This window comes from Podarcis raffonei, chromosome 10, assembly GCF_027172205.1.
Source record: "Podarcis raffonei isolate rPodRaf1 chromosome 10, rPodRaf1.pri, whole genome shotgun sequence".
NCBI lineage: Eukaryota > Metazoa > Chordata > Lepidosauria > Squamata > Lacertidae > Podarcis > Podarcis raffonei.
The window spans coordinates 78223941-78250270 of NC_070611.1; the positions used below are offsets into that span (position 1 = coordinate 78223941).

The 26330-nt window shown below is 50.9% G+C and overlaps 1 protein-coding gene across 2 annotated transcripts; it reads right to left on the bottom strand.

Moving 5' to 3' along the window:
* Positions 1-1645: 1645 nt before the first annotated feature.
* RBM28 (RNA binding motif protein 28) lies at positions 1646-24957 on the bottom strand. 2 transcript variants are annotated; one of them, XM_053405899.1, is made up of 19 exons: positions 24795-24957; positions 23453-23605; positions 21318-21412; positions 20148-20223; positions 19714-19806; positions 17965-18039; positions 16426-16546; positions 15624-15796; positions 15165-15240; positions 13775-13884; positions 11493-11566; positions 11228-11363; positions 10881-10945; positions 7613-7771; positions 6562-6711; positions 6318-6392; positions 3618-3961; positions 2752-2848; positions 1646-2170 (listed from the first exon to the last, which is right to left on the bottom strand). In XM_053405899.1, the coding sequence occupies exons 1-19, from the start codon at positions 24940-24942 to the stop codon at positions 2027-2029; spliced, it is 2364 nt and encodes a 787-aa protein (XP_053261874.1). In that variant the 5' UTR covers positions 24943-24957; the 3' UTR covers positions 1646-2026. The 2 variants fall into 2 exon arrangements, with proteins under 2 accessions (XP_053261874.1, XP_053261873.1); XM_053405898.1 differs by having other exon boundaries at positions 15165-15243.
* Positions 24958-26330: the final 1373 nt, after the last annotated feature.

Below are 26330 nucleotides of genomic sequence, written 5' to 3' on the forward strand. Positions count from 1 at the left end.
CCCTGCTGGCAGCAATTGCGCTGCAGCATCCTGCACTCCCTGTGGCCTCGCGGTCAAATGCACAGGAAGCTCCACAGAGAGCGCATTGCAGGGCTGGGATTTAAGAAGCTGCATTTCTCAAACCCTTCGAATCTGGTGATGGCTTCCCTGAACCCCACATACAGAAAGCCTCAGATACACAACAGCCTTAACTCCAGCTGGTCCTGGCTGTGCTGGCTGGGAGCTGACGGGAGCTGGAGTCCACAAACATCTGGTTGGAACAGATTTGGGGATGGGGAGTTGTGCTTGCGGCAATATTTCCGTGCGTGCAACCGCTGGAAGGATTTTGGCGCTCCACCACGCCCGGCCTTGGGTTGCTGGGACATCCCAGGAGAAATCTGAAGGAGCAAGGGTGGATTCGATCTCGTGCACACACAACCTCCAGCCAACGTGAGAAGGAGCAGGCCAGGGCCAACCGGAAGAAGCTGCTCATTTATATATTCATTGCACCCTTTTTTCCTTCCAAGGGGCTCCCAGGTGGTGTGAGTGGTTCTCTTCCTCTCAATGTGTGACGCGGCAGCTAAAAAAGCCAATGCAATTCTGGGCTGCATCAATAGGAGTATAGCATCTAGATCAAGGGAAGTCAGAGTGCCACTGTATTCTGCTCTGGTCAGACCTCACCTGGAGTACTGTGTCCAGTTCTGGGCGCCACAGTTCAAGAAGGACACTGACAAACTTGAACGTGTCCAGAGGAGGGCAACCAAAATGGTCAAAGGCCTGGAAACGATGCCTTATGAGGAACGGCTAAGGGAGCTGGGCATGTTTAGCCTGGAGAAGAGGAGGTCAAGGGGTGATATGATAGCCATGTTCAAATATATAAAAGGATGTCACATAGAGGAGGGAGAAAGGTTGTTTTCTGCTGCTCCAGAGAAGCGGACACGGAGCAATGGATCCAAACTACAAGAAAGAAGATTCCACCTAAACATTAGGAAGAACTTCCTGACAGTAAGAGCTGTTTGACAGTGGAATTTGCTGCCAAGGAGTGTGGTGGAGTCTCCTTCTTTGGAGGTCTTTAAGCAGAGGCTTGACAACCATATGTCAGGAGTGCTCTGATGGTGTTTCCTGCTTGGCAGGGGGTTGGACTCGATGGCCCTTGTGGTCTCTTCCAACTCTATGATTCTATGATTCTATGATTCAATGTTATCCCCACTGCAGCCCTGTAAGGTAGGAGGCTGAGAGGCAGGGGCGGAGCACATCCTGCAAAGGGAGCTTCGTGGCTGAGTGGGAGCATTCAAATCCTGGTCTCTACCAGGTCCCTGTAGTCAAACTACTCTGACCACTGCACCACACTGCCTCTCAACTGCTCTCCCCCCCCTCCCCAAATGTGGTTGGCTGTTTTACAATCAATGAAAGTGAAAGAGTAAAAAAACCCAGCAGGACTTTGGGCTGGGAGGGGACCAGGGAAGGGGGAGAGAGAGAGAGCAAGCCAGAGGTGGCCTGCCCCCCCCATGCCCTCCCGCTAGCCAGCCTTGCCCAGAGATGGAGGGTGGTGGTGGGGGGCCAGCGACATCCGGAGGGGCAGAGAGCCTCCCCTCAGCCCTGTTCCGGGATCGAGTGAGGAAGGTGGTGCCCAGAGACTCCCTCTGTTCCTGGGGTGGGGGAAAGGTAGATTTTAAATAAAACCCTTTTATTAAAAAACGTTTGTGATGATAACAACACAGGCCTCTCTTGGTCAGAGATGGCAAAAATATATGGGGCAAATTTTCACCCGCTGGTGTGTGTGTATCTCCCTGATCCTGGGTCCTGCAAGCGCTTCCCGAAAAATCTGCCGACTAGCCTTGGCCAGCAGAGGGGGGCACCTTGGGGACCAGACCCCCCCCCCCATGCACCCTTGCAAAGAGAGCTCAGGCGGCTCTTGGCTGCTTCCTTGCACAGTCCAGTAGTCCGAGATGGCAGAGATGGGGGTGGAGGGGTGGACGCTGCCCTTGCTTGGGCTCAGCCCCAGCCAGCCGTCCCTCTCTCTCCCCGGTCTCCCCCAGGGCTTCCCTCAGCCCTCAAACCATTTGCTCCTCCTGGCTGACGCCGCAGCCTTGTTGCCGCCGCCCAGGATCTTGCGTTTGTACTGCTCCACCAGCTGCTCAAAGCGGGTCTCCGCCTGGCTGCGCTTCCCCCGAGGGTGCTTCCTGGGCGCCTGCGAGAGGAAGGAGGAGGAGAGCTGCGTCAGGAAGGGGGCGCCCCATGGTTTGGCCAAGGAGAGTGGGGGCAGGGGCACTTGGGCAAAGCCAGGGGGCAGGGGCGAGGGGAGGAGCGAGCCGGTGGAAAGCAGCAAAGGAGGTTTTATCTCCGGCACCCCATTCCCCGGGGAGGAGAAATTTGTCCAGCATAACCTTCCTGCATCGCAGCGGGTTGGACTAGATGACCCCGGGGTCCCTCTCCTCTGCAAAATTCTAGGGTTCTGCAAATGGATCAGAAGACAGGCATATCCACCGGGCTTCCCGAGCTTCTCTGATTTTTACAGTTTCAGCTCCAGGTTACAGAGGCACCTGGGACAGAGCATTCCACCAGGTCGGAGCCATCACTGAGAAGGCCCTGGCCCTGGTGGAGGATAATCTCACTTCCTTAGGACCCAGGACCTCTCAACTATGGTTATTCATGGACCTTAAGGTCCTCTGCAGGGCAGACCAGGAGAGGCCATCCCGTAAATCTTGACAAACCCTTGGCTGTTGGCATGAAAGAGGCCGCCCCCCCCCAATGTCCCCACAACCGACTGACCTGCTTGGGCCCCTGGCTGATCTTCTCCTGCCTGCGCGTTGGGCCGGAGGGGGCCATCTTCTTTGCGGGGGGCTTCACCCTTCCCTTGTCCCGCTTCCTGCCGAGAGAGAGAGGCGCAGCTCAGCAGACGGAGGCAGAGACCTGGCCATGGCTGCTCTCCCTGATCCGGGGGAGACCCTGGGCCCCAGAGGGGGCTGCTTATTCCCCCCCCCCAGACCACCTTCCCAACTCCCCCTCCAGCTCCCTCTCCCCCCCTTCAATGCACACCACACCCCCAGGGAGACAGGCTCTGGGTGGCCCCCTGACCACACCCTGCCCTGTGGGGATCCTGGAGCTCAGGGGCCAAATGTGGCCCCCCAGAGACCCTCTCCCTCCAGCGCCCTCGCCTGGCTGCAACACCTCCCACAACTGGGATGGCGCTTCTTCCTTGCCCGGAAGGAAAGGGCTGTGTGTTGTGTTGCTGCAAAAACCGCCGCTTTCCAAGTGGCCGGAATGCCACCCCCCCCATGCCAGAACTGCCCCCACTGCTCCGCCTACTTCTCCACCTTGCCCCGCCCCCACGGGGACATGCCCCGCCCCCAAAAGGATGCACACGATGGAACATGGCCCTTTCTCTGTGCTCCCTTAGTGGGAAAATTCCTGGAAACGGGGGGGGGGGGGCAGAGCAGGTGAAGGGCAGTCGGGGGGAGGGGGCGGAAGAGAAGGGCAAAGACAGAAGGGAAACCGAGGCAGGGGGCAGGCAGGAGGGGAGACTGGTCCCTGAGGCCTTGACACAGAGCAGGGATGTCTGTGAGTGGTGGTGGTAGCGCCCTGCTTCCCCCCTCCATAGGCTCATATACTCCCCCCCTTCTTGTTTTGGCTGTTACCTGATCTTGGGCCCCCGTTTGGAGGGCAGAGGCAGGACTTTGCACCGCTTCCTGCCATCCGGCAGCTCCACCTGTTCTATTTCCGCCCGCGTCTGGAAACCCGCCCAGGGTATGGCCCCCTCCGCCGGCCGGGGGGCTTCCGGACGCTGCTGCTTGGCTGCCGGGGAGACCCTGGGCTTCTTCTCGGGGGGCTCTGGCGGGTCCTCGTGCCCCTGAGAAGCCCCCTCCGCTTCTTTGGCCTTGGGGGGCTTCTTCTTCCGCCTTCTGGCCAGCTTTCCAGAGGCGCTGGCGTTGGGCTGCTGGCCGGCCTCCTCCTCAGGGGGCTGCTTCTGCCTCAGCTTTTGCTGCACAGGAGAAAAGGGGGGGGCAGGGAAGGTTTGTCCCACTGCAGGACCCCAAGGGAGCTCAGCGAGGGAGGGCACCCCCTTCTCTTTCAAAGACCAAATATCCCCCTCTCCCCCCAGAGCACCCATTATTTTTATTGATTATAGCTTGGTAATTCTTTGTTGTAACTGTTAAGTGTAAACTGTTTAATTATTATGTGCTGGTACTTTACTGTTTGTGGGACACAGGTGGCGCTCTGGGTTAAACCACAGAGCCTAGGACTTGCTGATCAGAAGGTCAGCGGTTCAAATCCCCGCAACGGGGTCAGCTCCCATTGCTTGGTCCCTGCTCCTGAGAACCTAGCAGTTCAAAAGCACGTCAAAGTGCAAGTAGATCAATAGGTACCGCTCCGGCGGGAAGGTAAACGGCGTTTCCGTGCACTGCTCTGGTTTCACCAGAAGCGGCTTGGTCATGCTGGCCACATGACCCGGAAGCTGTACGCCGGCTCCCTCGGCCAGTAAAGTGAGATGAGTGCTGCAACCCCAGAGTCAGTCACGACTGGACCTAATGGTCGGGGGTCCCTTTACCTTTACTGTTTACTATTACAATGGACGCTCAGGTTGCAAACGTGACCCGTGCGGGATGCACGTTCGCAACCCGCGTCTGTGCATGCGCAGGTTGCGATTCAGCGCTTCTGCGCATGCGCGACTGTCGAAACCCGGAAGTAACCCGCTCCGGTACTTCTAGGTTTTGGCGGTCCATAGCCAGAAAAAACACAACCTGAAGCGGCTGTAACCCGAGGTATGACTGTACAGTATATCATAATGGATTATTGAATATTGCTTTATTTGAGATATGTTGCTTATTTCAAAGTTACGATTCCAGTATGACTTTTTTTATGCTGGATCAGACATTTGCGATCTTTGCTGCCTATTTTGTTTCCCCAGTTTGTAGACTGCCTTGCGCAAAGTAATACAGGAAGGCAGGATACAAACCGAAAGTGAAATGAAATGAAAATTGTGCATAAGGATCACAGAGCCGTTTGCAATATTCCAAGAATCGTAGAACTGTAGAGTTGGAAGGGCCCTCCAAGGGTCATCCAGACCAACCCCCTGCAATGCAGGAATCTCAGCTAAAGCATCCCAGACAGATGGCCACCCAAACTCTGCTTAAAAATAGGGTTGCCATACGTCAGGACACGACCGGGATTTAGCCGTTGTGAACTGCGTCTGAGCGGGAATTTCTTTAATGTCTGGGAAAATCTGGACATTATATCAACGTTTCAGTCCAGATTTTCACTTCCTCCAAGGAAGGAGAGTCCACAACCTCCTTTGCGTGAAAACAGCAATAAAAGCAGCCATGGGCTAATAATTAAACCACTTCCTGACCAGTCAAAAGGTGAAAAAAGAGAGGAGCAACAGGAATTATGATTCAGAAGGAAAATGGAGCGTTTGGTTTCCAGCCACTCAACTCCTCCAAAGAGAAAGTGAGAAGGTAAGTCTGGAGGTGCAATGGCAGGACCCCACAAACAAAGGGGCCCCACACAGGCTGAGGAGGACTCCGGGGGCTAAGCAGAACTTTCCCACCTGCCTGGAGAGACCACTGCAGGGGGGCAGAATGTGCAGAGCCCTCTGCCCTGCAGGTCAGGATGCCAGCCCCAAACAGCACCCTATGAAACTTCCCAGGAGGCTGCAAAGCTGGTAAAAGGTAAAGGACCCCTGGATGGTTAAGTCCAGTCAAAGGTGACTGTGGGGTTGCGGCACTCAAGCCGAGGGAGCCGGCGTTTGTCTACAGACGGCTTTCCAGGTCATGTGGCCAGCAGGACTAAACCGCTTCTGGTGCAAGGGGACACCGTGACGGAAACCAGAGCGCACGGAAACGCCGTTTACCTTCCTGCCACAACAGTACCTATTTATCGACTTGCGCTGGAGTGCTTTTGAACTGCTAGGTTGGCAGGAGCTGGGACAGGGCAATGCGAGCGAGCTCCATCGCGGGGATTTGAACCGCTGGCCTTCCAATCGGCAAGCCCAAGAGGCTCAGTGGTTTGGACCACAGCGCTACCCGTGTCGCAAAGCTGGACACCCCCAGAGCTGCAAATGCCCCTTGCCAGGGCTGAGTCCTCACCGGTTCCTCTCCCTGATGTAAGATTCCCCCTTCCCTCACCCTCGGCAGCCATTCGCAGCAATGGCGCCTCCTTCTAAGACGGCGGCGGTCGGAGGAGCATCTGACTGCGATTGCTTCATTGCTGGGGGCTGGACGAGATGAGCCTGGGGGTCGCCCCTCCAACTCTGCAGGTTTCTAGGGTACCTCCTGCTCCTCAGCCAGATGGGCGGAGTATAAATAATAACTTCTTATTATTATTATTATTATCCCTACCAGGCTGCGCTGGGCTCGCTGCTCCTTCAGCTTCAACTTCCGGCGGTCCTCCAGGGAGAATTCCACGATGGGACGCTGTGGGCAGAAAGGGCAGCCTGAGAAAACCAGGAGAGCCAGGTGCCCCCCCAGGGAAACTAGCAACACGCTCCAGAAACTGATATTCTATAGCCCTCTCCTCTGTGAATCTGCCCCACTTCTTTCCGGTGCCCCATCTGGAAGGAACGGGGAGAGGGGGGGACCTTACCTTCAGGTCCCCAAAGACCTGGGGGTTGTTGTTGAGGTGGCGCAGGGCAGCCAGGGCCTGCTCGTGTTCCTGGAACTCCACAAAGGCGTAGCCCAGCGACTGGCCCTTCCCCTTCCCAGCGGGCGCCTTCAGGTCACGCATCACACGGCACTGGAGAGAAAGAGAGAGAGAGAGAGAATCACAGAGCTGGAAGGGAACCAAGGTGGATAAAAATCAATGGGTGGATAAAAATCAATGGGTTTTTTAAAAAATCAGATTTTTTTATTTAAGTTGGATTTTCAAAATAAAATGCTTTTGGAGGAAAAAACCTTTCTAAAGATAGTTTTCCATTTAAGTTACATTATAGTCCAAAGGCTATTCATCAGGAAATAAGGATTTGTTTTAAGTTTTTCATGTGGGCTAAAACTCAAGTCTGTTTTCTTAAAAAAAAAAAAATGTTTAACCACATCAGTTAACAAGCATGGGTACATATGCTATAATGTTATTGTTTTAGTTAAATAAATTGTTTAAATTGTTATTAAGGAAAGAATGGTTTTTCTCCTTCCAATTAAGTACAGCAGAAAGTTGTCCTATATAAAAGGTTAACTTATTAAACCTCACAATAATTTCATAATTATCTGTCTATGTATTTCTTAATAGTACAACCAAACCAGTGGTTTTTTATATAACTGTAATAACTACCCTGAACATTTATTATTCCAAAAATGAAACCTTAGTCTGGTTGTAAATATTAAGATTATACCAGCAAGAATGAGTCTTTCTGTTAAAAATTTTTGTAAATCGAGTCTTGAGGACAAGTGATTTCAATCAAGTCTTACTGACTAGTGATTTAAGTCGTGATTTAAATTGATTTGATTTAATCTCAGCTCAAGCGTCCGTGACGAGGATGAAGCCAGAAGCTCAACAGGTGGTTCTGAGTGACAGGAGCTGTTTTGTCCATTTCTTCCCCAGCTTTTCCTCCAGGGTGGCGTGGCTGGTTCCCTCCCACCCCTCCCCACTTAATCCTTGCCACCCCTCCTGCAGGGTGGGCTGTGCTGAGAGGCAAGCTCACCTCCTTGAGCCGGACGCCGGGGCTTCCCTTGGCCGCCTGCAGCATCAGCTTCCGGAGCCGGACGTCGTCGATGCCTTTGGGCAGGTTGTGGACGCAGAGCCTGGTCTGAGACACGAAGATGTTCTGGTCCTTCAGCTTGTGACGCTTCAGCTCCTCAAACTGCGGGAGGGAGACGGAGGGGTCAACACAGCCTTGTGAGGCGGAGCGCCAGGCAGGACGGCTGGGGGGGAGGGCAAGGGGAGAAAGCCAGCCCACCGCTCTGCTTGGAAGACTCTCCTGCTTTTGCATGTTATCTCCCGCGTCCGTTGTGTTGGCCAGCTGAGCTATTTCAAGGGCTTTTGTTTGATTTGCTCATTGCAAACAGCTGAAGGTCTGTAAATTTTGATAAGAAACCTGGGGGGTTGAATGAATTTTGACTGCAACTGGATACAGGGCAGCTGTCTACCAGCTCCATCTGGGACGCAGGATGAGACCCTCCCTGCCCGCAGACTGTCTCGCCAGAGTGGTGCATGCTCTAGTTATCAACTGCTTGGACTACTGCAATGCGCTCTAAGTGGGGCTACCTTTGAAGGTGACCTGGAAACTACAATTAATCCAGAATGCGGCAGCTAGACTGGTGACTGGGAGCGGCCGCTGAGACCACATAACAAGCGGTCTTGAAAGACCTACATTGGCTCCCAGTACGTTTCCGAGCACAATTCAAACTGATGGTGCTGACCTCGAAAGCCCTAAATGGCCTCGGTCCAGTATACCTGAAGGAGCGTCTCCACCCCCATCATTCAGTTCGGACACAGAGGTCCGAGGGTCTTCTGGTGGTTCCCTCCCTGCGAGGTTACAGGAACCAGGCAGAGGGCCTTCTCGGTGGTGGCACCCACCCTGTGGAACACCCTCCCATCAGCTGTCAAGGAAATAGACAACTATCTGACTTTTAGAAGACATCTGAAAGCAGCCCTGTTTGGAGAAGTTTTTAATGTTTGAAGTTTCAGTGTGTTTTTAATATTCTGTTGGAAGCAGTCCTGAATGGCTGGGGAAACCCAGCCAGATGGGCCAGGTATAAAAAGTAAATTATGATGATGATGATGATGATGATGATGATGATGATGCCAACTTTCACAGAATCACAGAACTGCCGGTGGGGAGGGATCCCTGATGATCATCTACAGTGGTACCTCGGGTTACATACACTTCAGGTTACATACGATTCAGGTTACAGACTCTGATAACCCAGAAATAGTACCTCGGGTTAAGAGCTGTGCTTCAGGATGAGAACAGAAATCGTGCTCTGGGGGCAGCAGCAGGAGGCCCCCTTAGCTAAAGTGGTGCTTCAGGTTAAGAACAGTTTCAGGCTAAGAACGGACCTCCAGAACGAATTAAGTACTTAACTCGAGGTACCACTGTATTCTGACCTCCTGCGATGCAGGAACCGCAGATCTCACAAGCAGCACCTCCTCCCGCATCCCAACTCTGAGCTTGGCCACAGGACTTCATGTGCCGGTTACATCACAACAGGATTCCTGCAATGCGCTCTATGTGGGGCTTCCTTCGCGCTTGAGCCAGAAGCTGCAGTGCGTGCCGGATGCTGCAGCCAATTGCTGATGGACACCTTGCCTATTTTCTACCGGGCCAAGTTACTGTTAGCGTGCAAAGCCCTCAAGGACCCGGGACCACGAGATCGCCTTGTCCCACAGACAATCTCTGGACCACTTCAACTTACGGAACGGGCGCTGCCACTTAATAGCCATTCCATGTTGGCAAGAACTCCATCTTGGAGTGTGGCAGCATCTACACTTTGGAACTCCCTGCCAATTGATATCAGGCACCAAACACTTTCCAGAGCCTGCTCAAAACATTTGTGTTTAGACGAGCCACATAGATGTTTAGAAAGTGGAGGGGGGGGTTGATTTGTTTTAGTCTGCTATCTAGTGGCTTTAACTTTCTGTATGTTGTAAACTTTTCTAGACTTCTATTGTTTTATAAATGGCTTCGAGGCTTGCTGTATTTTTACACTCAAACAGCGTGTGATTCATAAAATTCGTATGCCGTTTGAGTGTTTAAAAAAAAACGCCACTCAAAGTGGTTAAAAAAAGGATAAAACAATAAAATCAAGAACTGTTTAAAGCATACAAAAGTTTAAAATAGTTTTTTAAAAATTTAACTCCTGTCAACTTCTTAAGCATCTGGGCAGGTTTTCCTAAACAAGAAAGGTTTTAGCAGGAGCTGAAAAGAAGACAGTGAAGTCTCCTTCTGCGTCTCCACAGGCAGGGAGTTCCAGAGTTGTAAGGGCTGCCACAGTAAACAAATGCAGAACAGGTATCATGTGGGAAATAAACAGGAAAAAAAGAAAGAGAGAGAGAGAGAGAGATTTGGCAAATTTATGGCTCTCCACAATGACACAACGATGTCCTTTTGCTACGTGGAGAGTCTGGGGCCTCAGGGGGGCCCTGTGTGCGAGGGGCAGGGATTCGTAAGCAGCAGACGGCTCCTGTCCATCAGAGACAGGCTAGATCAGGGGTCAGAAAACTTTTTCTGCAGGGGGCCAGTCCACTGTCCCTCAGACCTTGTGGGGGGCCGGACTATATTTTTTTGGGGGTGGAAATGAACCAATTCCTACGCCCCATAAATAACCCAGAAATGCATTTTAAATAAAAGGACACATTCTACTCATGTAAAAACACACTGATGCCCGGACCGTCCACGGGCCGGATTGAGAAGGCAATTGGGCCTTAGTTTGCCTACCCATGGGCTAGATTCAGCAGACCCACCTTGACCTGGCCCAGCAGGGGTCATAGAATCATAGAGTTGGAAGAGACCACAAGGGCCATCGAGTCCAACCCCCTGCCAAGCAGGAAACACCATCAGAGCACTCCTGACATATGGTTGTCAAGCCTCTGCTTAAAGACCTCCAAAGAAGGAGACTCCACCACACTCCTTGGCAGCAAATTCCACTGTCAAACAGCTCTTACTGTCAGGAAGTTCTTCCTAATGTTTAGGTGGAATCTCCTTTCCTGCAGTTTGGATCCGTTGCTCCGTGTCCGCTTCTCTGGAGCAGGGGTCTTCTGGCATCCTTAAGGAGGGAAAGCTTGGAGCCATGTCCAGCTTCTAGGCCAGCCTTTCTCAGCCTTGGGACCCCAGAGGTTGGCCTACAACTCCCATCAGCCCTTGCAAGCAGGACCAGTGGTCAGAGATGATGGGAGTTGTAGTCCCAGGCTTGAGAAAGGCTGGGCTAGACACATACACAGAGAGAGAGAGAGAGAAAGCGAGAACTTACCCGCGCCCTCTTGGCCAGGTCAGCATCGCTCATCCCCTCGGCAGCTTTTGTGCCAGCACGGATGACTGCAGAGGAAAAAGGAGCAGTGAAAAGCAGCTCAGAATCACAGACTGGGAAGGGACCCTCACAGGTCATCTAGCCCAACCCCTTGCAATGCAGGAATCGCGGCTAAAGAATCCCTGACACAGGGCCACCCAACCTCTGCTTAAAAACCTCCAAGGAAGGAGAGCCTGCCGCCACCTCAAGCCCCTTCCGCATGGGAATGAACATGTCCCCATAGCCCTGCACACAAGGCAAGGTGAGCCCAGGTGAATCCAGCCCCGCCCAGCTGCCTCCTTTGCACTCACGGCCTTCGCGCGCCAGGTACAAGTTCCGGGTGCCGGTGGGTTTCTTCGTCTTCTGGCTCCGCAGCTGCTGGGCTTCCTCCCGGCTGACGGCCAGGTCCACTCGCAGGCGGCGGCCCCCCAGGTGCAGCCCCCCGCCCTTCCGGGGAGAAGGAGAGACAGTGAGAGGCAGGGAGGCAAGGAAGGGACAGGCCAAGCCAGTCCCGGTGGAGGCAGGGGGAACTACCACGCTCCCACCCCGCCGGGGGAAAAAACCCCCAGCTCTCACCTCGCTCTCATCCTGAGCCACCTGAAGGCACTTCTGGGCAGCTTCCTGGGACAGGAACTGGGCAAAGGCACAGCCTGGTGGCGGGATTTTGGGGAGTGGGAGGAGAGATGCATGTTTAGGGAGCTGTCTTACAGTGACCCATGGCATCCTAGAATTGTAGACTTGGAAGGGACCTCAAGGAATGCAGGAATCTCAGCTAAACAAATAGTCACACCTCGGGTTAAAGCCGCTTTAGGCTGCATTTGTTCGGGTTGCGTCCTGTGGCGACCCGGAAGTACCAGAAAGGGTTACTTCCGGGTTTCGCCGCTCGTGCATGCGCAGACGTTAAAAATGACGTCACACGCATGCGCAGAACTGGCAAACTGCGACCAGCGCATTCACCGGTTGCTTTCTTTTCAGGTTGCGAACGGGCCTCCGGAACGGATCCTGCTCGCAATCAGGGGTACCACTGTACCTTGATACACAGGTGCAATAGTTACAACATACAGTGGACACTCAGGTTGCGAATGTGATCAGTGTGGGATGCACATTCGCAACCCGCAGTGGCGTGTCTGCGCAAGCATGGGTTGTGATTTGGCGCTTCTGTGCACAGCGCGATTTAGTTCTTCTGCGCATGCGCAACCGCCAAAACCCAGAAGTAACCCGTTCTGGTACTTCTGGGTTTCGGCACACCCGTAACCTGAAAAGACTCAACCTGAAGCGGCTGTAACCCGAGGTATGACTGTATAGAGCGCGACAGGCTGCGTGGTCATGTTTGTAACAAATGTCTTTACTAGTTCCTTCCTAGCATACAACTCAAGTCCAGGATGAACAACTTATACAATCCTTAAGCAAGGTATATAACCTATTTAATTAAATCCAAGGCAGATATATTTCTTTCTTTCTTCATACATTCTTGTTTGAGTTCATATATTACACAGTCCTTGAATGTGGTTAAGGAAAGGTACCCGGAATGTCACGGGCAACACAGCTGATGAGGTTGGCTAGCATGGGTAGCAGACACAGGCAGGCTGGCTCAGGCAGCGGGGCAGGGTAGAGGGTAGAACAAGGTTTCTGGATATGTCCTTGTTTCACCCCAAAGGGCTTCCTCAGCTGTTAATAGTTCTATATACAGTCCTACCTCATGTTACGTTTGCTTCATGTTATGTTTTTTCAGGTTGTGTCCCGTGGTGACCAGGAAGTACTGGAAAGGCTTACTTCTGGGTTTCGTCGCTTGTGCATGTGCAGAAGTGCTAAATCGCACTTCGCGCATGCACAGAAGTGCCAAATTGCGCTGTGCACCTGCGCAGATACGGCGCTGCAGGTTGCGGGCTTTTCATGTTGCGAACAGGCCTCCAGAACGGATCCTGCTCCCAACCGGAGGTACCACTGTAATATAAATATAAACACTTGATAATACAAGGATTAATATTTGATATGTAGAAATTACAAATACAGTGGTACCTCAGGTTACATACGCTTCAGGTTACAGACTCCGCTAACCCAGAAATGGTACCTCAGGTTAAGAACTTTGCTTCAGGATGAGAACAGAAATTGTGTTCTGGCGGCACAGCAGCAGCGGGAGGCCCCATTAGCTAAAGTGGTGCTTCAGGTTAAGAACAGTTTCAGGTTAAGAACGGACCTCCAGAACGAATTAAGTTCTTAACCCGAGGTACCACTGTATAAATCTGTTACATCATGACTGTAAAACAGAGATCATACATTATTAAGCATTATCAAGCATTAGAAGATACAGAGGCTGTACATGCCATCAAAGTGTGTAACAGATTACGTAAGCAATGATTCTTGGACGGTTCTCAATAGTAACGGCCAAGAAAGGAAGAAACGTATCTGCGCTGGATTTAATGAAATAGGCATTGAGCTAAAGCATCCCTGACAGATGGCCATCCAGCCTCTGCTTAAAAACCTCCCAGGAAGGAGAGGCCATTATTTGGCACACGCTCAATTTCCACACCTTTTCTAACACCAGAAAATTCAGTGCTCTATAGTTCATGATAGTAGTGGCCTCTTATATAAAACACAGTTATTGTGCGAATGTGTTCTTGGCAAAAATATCAAAATAAGGAGAATGATGTAACCCCAACAATGTTTATGTAAACAGATATAATCCAGACCCCCCCCCCGCAGGACAAAAAAAAGACATTTTTTAGTTGCTACTTTTGAGGCGGGATCTGAACTCAGGTCTCTAAGGACTGCCCCCCCTCCCCGCCTGATACAAAATTATTCTGGCTCAGTCTGCCCCCCTCCCCTCCAACCCCCCCCCCCAGTCTCAGCCCCATTACCTTTGGAGTGCTCCGTGTCCGGGTGAAGCACAATCCGCACGTACTTCAGATCTCCAAACTGCTCCAGCAGCTCCCCCAGTTCCTCTTCCTCGCTGTCGAAGGACAAATTCCTAGGGGGGGGGAAGCAGGGGGCACGTGAAGATGCGCCCCAGGGAAAAAACATGTCCGGGGGCCCCCAGCAAGGGCGGACTAGCAAAAAGCCTTTGCGCGGGATGAAAAACAACATGCTTTTGATTTCGTGATGATGATAAATATGAAAATATTATTGTTGTTGTTTATTGAAGTTACTGTATTTTTCGCTCCATAAGACGCACCTAGTTTTTAGAGTGGGAATGCAAGAAAAAAAATATTCTTTAAAGGCAGCGCTGAGCAGAGCCTGTATGCATCCCAGGCTCTGCTCAGCGCTCCCTTTCAGGAGCAGCGAGTAGCGGGTGTGCGGCGCTTGCAGGCTTTTCCTCCTCAGGGAAAAGCCCCCAAGAGCCGCACACCCGCTCCGCGCGGCTCTTTAAAGGGAGTGCGGCTCTTGCGGGCTTTTCCAGGAGGTGGAGTCCCTTCCCCCACCTCCCGCAAAAGCCAGCAAGAGCTGCGCGAAGCCTCCTCAGGGCAGCAGGATGAAGGCTCGCCGTGCCCTGAAGAGACTTCGCATGGCTAAGCCAGAAGCTAGAACAGCAAGAGGGAGCACTGAGCAGCGATCCTTCTCGCTGTTCTGGCTTCTGGGATAGCCGCGCAGCCTGCATTCGCTCCATAAGATGCACACACTTTTTAAGGAGGGGGAAAGTGCATCTTATAGAGCGAAAAATACGGTGTATATACCACCCTATACCCAGAGGTCTCAGGGCAGTTTGCAGAAAAGATCAACATAAAAGCCACAATATTTATATAATCAAAATAAAAGCAACAACCCAAAAACACCCCCTCTTTACCCGTTGAGAATATTAAGATCTTAAGGGCTAGTATCGACCACGGAAGCACTCACATGATTGCTGCTGAACGAACCTGACACTTGTTAAACTTGTGTTGATTTTTAGGAAAATATAAATATTTGCACCTGTTGAGAATGTTAAGATCCTAAGGGTTAGCATCAATGATATTCCAACCCTCCTCGATGCAGAATGCTAAATGATATATTCATTCATGGAACGAGCCCATCCCGTTTTTCCTTCCTTCCCATATGGTATTACATATGTCTACAGATAGATATTTTGCTGTGAGTCACTTGGAGACGTTCAGAGGACAAGCAGCTAATCAGCTTAAAAAGTAGTGACGAGAAACAGCCATAAATGTACGCTGGAGCAGGCTTCTCTAAGCCCCGTAAGGATAGAGAAGGAGCAGGGCAGCCGCCTCCTGGCTTCTCTCCCAAGGCGATGCTGAGCCCCCGGCCTCCGCCCACCTGATGAAGACGGTCCTTCCTTCGGTGACATCTGATGGGAGCTTCTGGACTTTTTTCCGCTTCGAAGGGACGCCAGCTTCTGGAAGGGGAGCAGACCGGGGAGAGGAAAATCAAAGGCAAGAGCAGGCCACAGAATGGTTGGAAGGGACCCCGAGGGTCATCCAGTCCAACCCTCTGCACTGCAGGAATCTTTGGTAAATATTATTATTATGCCGCTCTCACTGGGTAAGGTGGCAGTGCCCAGTCTCCAAAGACCAAGGCGGAGGAGGGCCAAGTTCCCAGCAGAGGCCATGAAATTTCACGTGGGGGCTGGCAGCTTCCGGAAAGAGAAATGCTGGGTTGAAATTGATTTTTTAACCAGACCCCACAGGTCTCTCCTGGCGCTCCTTTGAGGCGCCAGCTTTTTAAGGGTTTGCCACCTGCCCTGGCATCCAACCCCTCAGAAACTGCAAAACCAACCTTCTTCATCTTCATCCTCGTCATCTTCTTCCTCCTCCTCTTCATCAGAGCTCATGGCTTTGCCAGGCTCCCCCTCTTCCTCATCGGAGTCCTGCGTCTCTTGCTCTTCTTCTTCTTCTTCCTCCTCCTCCTCCTCGCTACCTGCAGGCGGTGGAGCGAGCTGCTCAAAGTACCTGTCCAAGAAATCATGCAAGGAAAGAGCCGTCAGAAGCAGGCAGCTGAACTCTGCGTCCAAAGGGCTTAATTCTGGGGTTCTGGAATCTCGGAGCTGGCTGGATTTGGGCAGAGGGAGGAAGCCAGGGGCAGCCCTGCCGCTTCCTGCTGGCAGAGAGAGAGCAGGGATTTGGTGTTGGGATGCGTCCAAGGAGATGGGGGCAATTGGCAGGCCCCAGCCCACCGGCCGGCAGCGGGGCGAACTGCGACTCAGAGCTTCAGAAGCCTTTCAGAAGCTGAGCATGCAAGAAAGAGATAAGAACTCTTTGCAGAGAGAGGCATATGTCAAGCGTATTTACAAGCATTCTATTCAGCATCAGGACAAAGGAAAAACATGTCTGCTCCCCTTCGTGTCCAAGCAAAAAGCATAAGCAAAAGCTATGCACAAGGGAAGTTCCCAGCAGGCTGTGCTGGAATGTAAACAGTCATGTGACATACAATAACTCCACATAGCTGTTACTCTTAGGGTGGAACGGAACATCAATATCACACAGAGGGCACAGAGGGTGGCTTAGTGTGCCCCCCCGATCCCCATGTCAGCAGCAATGAGCCCATCCTGGGTCCCCTGGAGCAAGCCCCTTGCGCTCACCTGCCCTGCCTCGCTGGCTCAGCAGGCTCTGAACTTTCGTCTTCCAGATCGTCGTCTTCGTTGCCAGCCTCAGTTGTGTCCGCTTGCTGGGCCTGGCTTAGCTTCTTCTTCTCCTGGACCCCTGGTTGGGGGAGAGAGGCAAAGAAGCCGGAGGGTGAGACGCCTCTGCCCAGTTTCTCTCAAGGAAGACGCCCATTTCTAGCTTCACCCATTAATCCTGGCAGATCTCGCCCTTGCTGAGTCCTGCTTGCTGGCTTCCCATAATAGGCACCCGGTTGGTCCCTGTGAGAACGGGAGGCTGGAGTAGATGGGCCCCCTTTGGCCTGACCCAGAGGGGGCATCTTGGGTTCTCGCGAAAAGCCATGCCAGGGAGGTCCCCGCGGCCAGATCCCAAACAGGCCACAGAACAAAGAAACAGGAGTCCGAACGAAGGAGCCACACCTGCAAAGCCTCGACTGGGCAGGAATTTCAGAGTTGGAACAGAAGGAGGAGGCCTCCTAAGGGCAGAACGGCTGACAAGAGAAAGACCTTGTCGGAACACGGCGCTTCCGATGCCCAGAGATCTGTCCTGGTTGCCCAGTGGCTACCAGACCAGCGTCAAGGGCTTACTATTAGTCTGTAAGGTCCTTCGCAACGTGGGACCCATGAGATCACCTGACCCAGAGACACACAACTAATAATAATTCATTATTTATACCCTGCCCATCTGGCTGGGTTTCCCCAGCCACTCTGGGCAGCTTCCAACAAAATATTAAAATATAATAGTCTGTTAAACATTAAAAGCTTCCCTAAACAGGGCTGCCTCCAGACCGCTCCCATTCACAGAACTGGCCCTGTTCCAAGTGCCACGTAAAATCCATTCCATGTTTTGTAGGAACTGAAGCGTTGAGTGTGGCTCCGCCTTCACTTTGGAACTCCCTGCCTCTTGATACGCTGTGCTCTTTTCAGCGCCTGCTGGAAACGTTCTTGTTTAGACAAGCCCGTCTGGGTGCTTAAAAATCTGGTGCGAATTTTAACCTGTTTTTAGTCTGCTGTCATTTCAGCTTGTCTAAAGTCATGAATTATTGCTGTTATTTTTTCAATGATGATTTTATTCTTTTATCCACTCTGATGGTTGTTGTTTTTTTAAAAAAAGAAAAGAATCAAAGAGTGCATACATGTTGTGAATAATAATAATTTATTATTTCTACCCCACCCATCTGGCTGGGTTTCCCTAGCCACTCTGTGCGGCTTCCAACAAAAGATTAAAAATACATTTATGAAATGAATAAGCAAGAGGGCACTCCCCTTCCATGCTTGCTGGGCAGGGAGCGGGGTTTGTTGCTTCTGAAGGTCAGCTCTGCTCTCAGAACCAGACAGTCTCACACAGGCAATTGCCTGGCTACAAAGACTCAGGACAAATGTCCCCCTGCCACTCTCAGCCGGTTGGCCTGAGGTCAAGATTGGGCCTCTTCACCCGCCACTCAACAGCACACACAGAGTGAGGCCGCCTGCCTGAGATGCCCAGAGCAGGATGACTCCTGCCCCGGAGCCACTCACCTGCGGGAGATGCCGCTGCCTGCATCGCTTGGTACTTCTCCCGGGCCACAGCCCAGTCCACGGCCACCGGGCGCTCTGCGGAGGGAAAGGAAGCTCTAAGGCTGTCTTGGCGAGGGGGCAGCGCAGCTACAAATCCCAGGGACCGAAATCCCATTCGCAAAAACTCAACTGTTTAGTGTGGCAGCCCCTACCCTCTGGAACTCCCTGCCTCTTGACACCAGCCTTCGCTGTACAATTTTGGGCACCTGCTAAATTTGTTTAGACAGGCCTGTCCAGATGCTTAGAAAATGGAGGTAATTTTAATCTGCTTTAGTATTTTAACTTTCCTATGTTTTAAAGGAGGGTTGCAATCCCCATGCCAAAAAATGTTCATGTTTCATATTTTTGTAAACCACTTTGAGGGCTTTTTTTTTTTTTTTACAATCAAGCGGTGTGCAAATTTTATGAAATAAAAAGTCATGGTTAACACTGAGTTAAAAACAAAAGAGGAATGTAAAATTGATGGTAACTGCAGCCAGACAGGTTATAGCGAGTGATTGCAAAAATGCAGAACAGCTAGGGGTGAACCAATGGAGGAAAAAACTGAATGATATTATAATTTTAGAATTTCTAACTGAAAATACACAGAATGAAAGGGTTTAAGGTCAGTGAGAAAGAGGAGGATTGGTTTGAGAAGATATTGAATTATTTGGGTGGGTTTGAACAATTTGTGGCAATTAAAATGTTAAAAGTTAAAGAAACCTTGTAGATGGAGGAGCGTTAACGTGTATAAAATTGTACATATGATTGATTTGAATATGTTATTATTGATGATGATGATGATAATAATAATAATAATAATAATAATAATAATAATAATAATATATTATTTATACCCCGCCCATCTGGCTGGGCCTCCCCAGCCACTCTGGGCGGCTTCCATAAAAACCAAAAATACAGTAAAATATCACACGTTAAAAACTTCCCCGAACAGGGCTGCCTTAAGATGTCTTCTGAATGTCAGGTAGTTGTTTATCGCTTTGACATCTGCTGGAAGGGCGTTCCACAGGGCGGGCGCCACTACCGAGAAGGCCCTCTGCCTGGTTCCCTGTAGCTTTGCTTCTCGCAATGAGGGAACCGCCAGAAGGCCCTCGGCGCTAGACCTCAGCGTCCGGGCAGAATGATGGGGGTGGAGACACTCCTTCAGGTATACTGGACTGATTAATTATGTATACCCAATGTATCAGCTGCCTGGAAGGTTTCACTGTTTGTGTTTTGGTTCTTGGTAAAAAATTTAAAAACCTTTTTTAAAAAGTCATGGTGTCTGTGTGTTTGCAGAGGAGAGCCGAAGTCAGTCCGCCCCACTGCCTGAACACCCCTGCATATTCAACTCTCCTGCGGATGTTCCCGCATCCCCAGCACAAGAGGACCAGCAAGGGAGTCAGTGTGGGGAGAGCGTCAGACTAGGACCCGGGAGACCAGGGTTCAAACCCCTTCCGCTCGGCCACGAAGCTCGCTGGGTGTGACTTTGGTCCAGTCGCTGAATCTCAGCCTGACCTACCTCACAGGGTTGGTGTGGGGATTCAGCGAGGCAGGAGAGAAACACGTGTGCCGCCTCGAGCTCCTTGCAGAAAAAGGTGGGATATCAAGAGCAAGAGATGAACAAGTATTATCTTGCCTGACCCTCCGCACAGGCAGCTCCCATCCGACATAAACACCCAGAGAGGACCTCAAATCACGCGGCTCCTTTTAAGAAAGCGCCAGACTCACCCTTGATCTCCTTCATGTTCATCCCCTTCAGGGCCTTCCCTGCTTCCAGGACGTTCTTGAACTGCACAAAGGCAAAGCCACGCATCTTTCCATCTGGAAGCGACAGGAAAGCAACTTAATTCTGACTATTTTAAAAAAATATTTGTAGCCTGCGCGTGGGATTCCACTTATAAGGAGACAAGAGGAGCAACCAGAGTCATAACCAAGAAGCCAGGTGGGACTTCATTCTTCAGCTTAAGACAGCAGACAGCAAAAACATGAGCCAGCCAGTGCTCCTATCTCTGACGTGTGGAATTCCTAGTTCCAAAGGGGAGCGCAGTGATCCATGAATGGCTCGGGATAATCCAGGACAGGTGTGCAGTTTAAATGGAATGCTACCTTCCTCCTCCAGTAGCGCCCCACCGGCCCTTTCCCACCAGGTCACCTGGTCATACCTGGTTTCTTGGGGATGGTAGTTTCCAGCACTGTGCCAAACTGAGAGAACGAAGCCTTCAGGTCATCTTCTGTGCACTAAGGAGAGCGGAAACGAGACCAATGGCAGAAGTCATCACAGTGCTTTGTGTATTTTCCAAAAACTCCAAGTCTTAGGAAGGATCTGGGCTGCTGCTCCAATGTTCTGTGAGCAGACTGTGCTCTCTGGTGGGAAATCCAAAAGGGGGGCTTGGGGCTCCTATTGCTACTCCATTAAATGGAGCGCTCAGCTGTGATTTACACCAAATTACACAAAACAAATGAAATACCATGAAAATCCCTGAAACGAGAAGTAATCAACTAGAAATATTATATTATAGAAATGAACTAAATAATAAAAATCAAAAAGTTTAAGGAGAAAATTCGAAAAACCTAGAATTGAGCAAAGCCTTAACGGGATGCCGTCTACAAACCTCGTTTCACTGAATTATTCAGTTTCCTCAGAAGGAAATAGAGAAATCATAAACCTTAAATGACCAAATTCAAAAAAAGGGGGTAAAACTCCCAAAAATTCTGAAGTATTATAATCCTAGCTCGACCTAGGTGAAGCAAAGCACAGTAATAAAGGAATGAGGACTCGAAGGTACAGTTTCTAAAACTGAGTTTACAAAAAAGGTTTGAAAACCTAATTAGCAAGTTTTAGACAAAGCCCAACTTGAAGAAAGCCAAGCACAGTAATAAAGAGTTGAGGACTCAGCTGTGAAAATTTTAGTATTGCCTTTACAAACAGGTTTAAAAAACCTAAATGGCACAAATTCAAAGAAAGGAATACCAGATAAGCTGTTTTAGATTTTAAACAAACTCAAGAACAGGGCTGAAACGCTCCCATGATCTAGATGTTACTGCTGATGTTAAAGACTGATTTACACCAAAAAGCTGCTAAGAAATGGGCAGCTGGATGGCCATCTCTTGGGGAGTTGGACTAGATGGCCCTGGGGTGCCCTTTCCGACTCTACGATTCTGCAAAACAGCACTGCGTCAGCGCTCTGAATCTCAAACAGGAGTGCCGTGAAATATTAACCCTACCAGTCCACTTTTAACGGCCTCGTTCCAAGAAAAGAATGGGGGTGGCTCAGAAAGAGAGCCCCAGCCCCATCAAAGAAGCAGGCGACTCCCCTGCCTTTGGCTCCTACCTTGAAGCTCAGGTTGCGAATGATCAGCCTGGCTTTTTTCGAGGCTCCTTTTGCCTTTGGGGGCTTCTTCCCTCGCTGGGGGGCCGCAGAGGCACCTGGAACCAAAGCAAGTGGGACACAGCAAGGACAATGAGACACTAAGAACACAGCGGAGGAACCATCACGAGGCACAAGTGCTGATGCGCTCAGGTCACACCCATGGGCCCAAGCATCTGGCTGGCCAGCCTGAGAACAGGACTGGATGGGTCTGGGGTCTGCAAGGACCGGGGACTGTAACAGGACTGAGCTTGCTTCTATCTTAAGGCCACGTCTCTCCTACAGAGTCAGCACGAAAGGGTGAAGGAAGCATGGAAAGTGTGAGGGTTTTTGACTAGCAATGCTGCTTCCCTGTCTTCTCCCCACAAAACTAATTATTATTATTATTATTAATTGGATTTGTACACCGCCCTATACCCGCAGGTTTCAGGGCGGTTCACAAACAAAATCATAATATATAAAATCAAATTAAAAACAAGGACCCAATAAAAGAAACCCAAAAGAGCCACATTCTAAAAGGGTATTGGGTGTCAATCAGATCAACCAAAGGCCTGGTTAAAAAGGAACGTTTTCGCCTGGTGCATAAAGGTATGTAATGAAGGCGCCAGGCGAACTTCCCTAGGGAGAGCATTCCACAGACAGGGAGCCACTGCAGAGAAGGCCCCGTTCTCGTGTTGCCACCCGCCAGACCTCTCAAGGAGGAGGCACACGAAGAAGGGCCTCAGAAGGTGATCTCAGGGTCTGGGTAGGTTCACATGGAAAGAGGCGCTCCTTGAGGGATTGTGGTCCTGAGCCGTTTATTTATTGTGGTTTCTTATTAACCAGGTGTGAGAACCTTGCGATACCTACAAAAGACATTAACTTCTGTATGTAAGCCTAACTGTCTATGGATCAGCTCAGGAGAGTCTGATGGGGGTCTTCTCCAACACAACTGCCTTGTCTTGCTCAACAGGGTCTTGAGCAGGTGGGAGGATTATTTTTTTCTTCTGCAATTGGATGTGACCCCCTTTGGTCTGATCCGGCAGCCAGGCTCTTCTGATGTGCTTACGAGAACCTATCAAAAGCCCGGGAGATGCAGCTGAAGAACCCCGACACCATGCCTGGAGCAGGAGAGTCTGCTGTAGTCAAAACAAAATAAAAAAATTCCTTCCAGTAGCACCTTAGAGACCAACTAAGTTTGTTATTGGTTCTGTGTGCATGCACACTTTTTCAGATATCTGAAGGTATCTGAAGATGTGTGCATGCACATGAAAGCTCATACCAATAACAAACTTAGTTGGTCTCTAAGGTGCTACTGGAAGGAATTTTTTTATTTTGTTTGGAGCAGGAGAGAAACTCCAGCAGACAAGGCATCTTCTCCCTTTACAAGCAGCCAGGCAAGACGGGCAAAGCGTAAAGGCGCTGCTGGAGAGGCGAGTGAAGACAAGGAACAATTGGCTCCTCTGCCAGCTCCGCCAACAGTCCTCCTCTTCATACATATAGGCCAGATTTGTATTTTAACAACTTGCCTGGTAGCCACAGCTGTCTAGGAATCCCATACAGGCCATTAAGCGGCAGTGAGTGGACCATTCCTCCTCGGCCTGCCAGCTCACCTGCTTGCTCTGCTGTTTGTGGAGGGGGTGGGGAGCCAATTCCTTCATAGCCAGCATAGGAAACAAGGAGGTTATTGGAGAGGAGGCAGGTGGCTGCATCCCTCCTACTTCAGTGCGCCTGACAGGAATCCTTTTTCTTTTCCACTAGCCTGTTAAGTGGAAAGGAGTACACTTCCCTGCCAGCTGTAGAGGCAGTTTGTTCAACTGCAGAGGTATAACTGGGAATGTATTGGTCTCTGAAGTGCTACTGGACAATTTTTCATTTTTTTAATTTATTGGGAATGTCTTGAAATTGTGCACTGTAAGGAAATCAAAACCCATCTTCTGGACTGGAAGAACATGTCAGAAAGGGGGCTGGAAGTCTCGAAGGCAGCGCAGGGTCACGTGGGACCAAAGACAAGCCTCTTCCGTCTTTCTAACTGTGCTCAGCAAAACTGGTGCTAAGTGTCAACAGCAGCGCACAGAAAATCCTGGCAACCCACACACAAAAAAAGACCTTGAACTTACCTTCTTTCTTCTTTCCTTTCTGCCGTGGTTTCGGATTAGCAAGGGCTACCGTGATCTTGCGTTTCCCAAAGGCTGTGATCTCCTGGATGGCTCTCTGAGCGTCTTCCGGCAAGGAGAAAGTGACAAAGCCAAACCCACGACAGGTTTTCTTGCCTATCCAACAGATTTAAAGGCATATTAATATTATTATGACTAGTTAAGCTTATTAAACTCCTTTTCTCACTGTAAGGAACTCAAGGTATCTTTTCTAACAACAACAACAACATAGAGCAAAGGTCAGCAACTTGGCCAGGGAACGAAAAGCCATGTCACTCCACCCACCCTGCAATTCAAGAAAAAGGCTTGGAGGGGGGGTTAGGTAGATAACCCAAACCATACAAAATATTTTAAGCATGAGTTCATACGAAGAAAGATGCGTCATTTGAAGGAGATGCCATCACAACCTTATGCCAACTGGCTCTACAGTGGTAGCTCTACTTATGAATGTGTTCCGTTTAGGGGTGCCGTTTGCACCCCGAAAAGTCCATAAGCATAGTGCCGCTACTGCGCATGCACAAAGAGTGATAGGGCGCTTCTGTGCCTGCACACGCGGCAAACCTGGAAGTAAACACTTTGCCGCGTTCGTAATCTGAAAAGCTGCAATGTGCAGCACAGCCCGGAAGGATGCCTTCTTGGTGGGGGCTCATTCTGGTGCCAGGTGGGCTCTGTGATGCACAGGTGGTCCTGACTGGTGGTGGTGCCAGCGGTCAACAATAACAATAATAGCCAGTGCTTTTTTCTGGGGGGGAGATGCAGGGGTACGCATACCCATAAACATTTTGTGACTCTAAGTTTGTCCTCATTGAGAGGCAGTATTTCAATATGAATAGGAAAATAAGAGTCCCCCCCCAACATTTTTTCAAAGAAAATAAGAAATAATAATAATAGTAGTAATAATAATAATAGGGGTGCAGCCCTGCCAGGAAAGATGCCTTGTTGGGGGGGGCTCATTCTGGTGCCAGGTGGGCTCCGTGATCCAGTGATAGTACTGACTGCTGGTGTTGTTGCCAGTGGTTAATAATAATAATAATAATAATGTTTTTTTTTTCTGGAGGGACACCGGGGTGCACGTACCCCTCAACATTTTGTAAATCTAGGTTTGGCCTCATTGAGAGGCAGTATTTCAATAGGAATAGGAAAATGAGAGTAACCCCAAAGATCTTTTATCGGGGAAAAAGCACTGCCTAGAAGAAGGGTCCCCCCGGGGTCATCTAGCCCACCCCCAAGCCCCACCTCAGAGGAAGGGCGGGGGTGTGGAGGCGCCCCTTCCCGCCCGGCCTCCCCCCCCCCCGTCCTCGCTCACCGGGCTCCGTCACGGCCACCGCCCGCCGCACCGGCCCCGCCCGGCCGAACTCCCTCTCCAGCTGGGCGGCGCAGGCCGAGGGCGGCAGGCCCCGAACCAGCACCGTCCGACCGGCGCCCGCCGTCGCCGCCTTCGCCTTCGCCGCCATGGCCCGCCGACCGCCCTCCACTCGCCCAGCACGTTAGGCCCGCCTGGGCGCCGCCATGTTGGGTCCGCCGCTCAAAGAGGCCCGGCCGGAAACGCGGCCCGGCGCGCGCGAGTTCCTTCCGGAAGTGGGGCGGGCGCGGAGGGAGAGCGCCCTCTGCCGGAGAGGAGGAGGAGGCGGCGGAGGCGAGGGAGGTTGCCAGTCTCTCTGCGCACGCGCGGAGGCTCCTCTGTCCGGGGAAGGCGCCGCGCGCGCCCCCGCTTCGCCTGGCAAGCCACGTGCACGCGCGTTTTATTCAAATTATTGCAATAACTGTCTTTGGGCGGGGAAAAAAAAAGAATTTCCAGTGTTTGGTGGCATGGAAGAGGGAGGAAGCTTGTGCTCTCCTGCTCTGGGTGGGAGGACTCGAACTCAGGGCTTCAAGTTGCAAGCAAGGAGATGCCGACTAAATGGCCAGAAAAAAACTTTCTGACAGTAAAAGCTGTTTGGCAGTGGAAGAGTCTCCCTCAAGAGGTGGTGGGATCTCCTTCCTTGGAAGTTTTTAAACAGAAGTTGGAGGGCCATTGGCAGGCCAGATTTCGGCTGGATGAGGCCCTAAGCTATTGAAAGTCATGGGGCCCTTGATATGTCCAGCTGTCCTTTGTCCACAACAAATGGGCGCTGTTTTTTTGTGTTCTATATCTGCTATTTGGTCATCAATGGACCTAATCGGTATCTAAAGCCATTCGCACATGACAAAATATGTGTTTTATCAAAGTAATTGTTGAAAAGTCCATGCAGAATGTAGGCACCCTATTGTAGCAGGAGACCCCCCCTTCAATATATTGTAATGCACAAGCACCACACACACCTCTCACCCCCCCCCCCAAGCCTGGAGATGTCCCTTCTAGAGGGGCATCCCCTAAAAGCCTTCCGTAAATAAGGAAGCGCCAGCTTGACAGCTCCGCAAGGAAGCTGAAATATACTCAGAGTCGCAAAGTGATTTCATGCTCTTTATTCAGCTCATAGTGGTGAGGAGGAATGAATGAAAGTCCCCTCAAAGTATCTGCTTTATATACATTATTTACACAATGGGCTGCACATGATTGGCTAATTCCGGAATTCTACTGTAAGCCAATCAGGTTGTGGATTCACTTCTATCTGGAACATGATTGGGTAATTCCTGCCAACCAATCATACTACTGCATTGTTCTAGGACCAATCAGACTGCTGCATTCTAAATCCTATTGTTCTAGGACCAATCAGACTGCTGCCTTTTGGATCCTATTCAACTCAGTACATAACACCTCTCCCCTCTAAGTTCCAGTCCTGCCCGGGAGGTCGCATTCATAGTCCTCGAGGTACACCGGCGGCCTACGTGTGCGTTGCGGCCTGGGGTGTTCCCTGGTCCG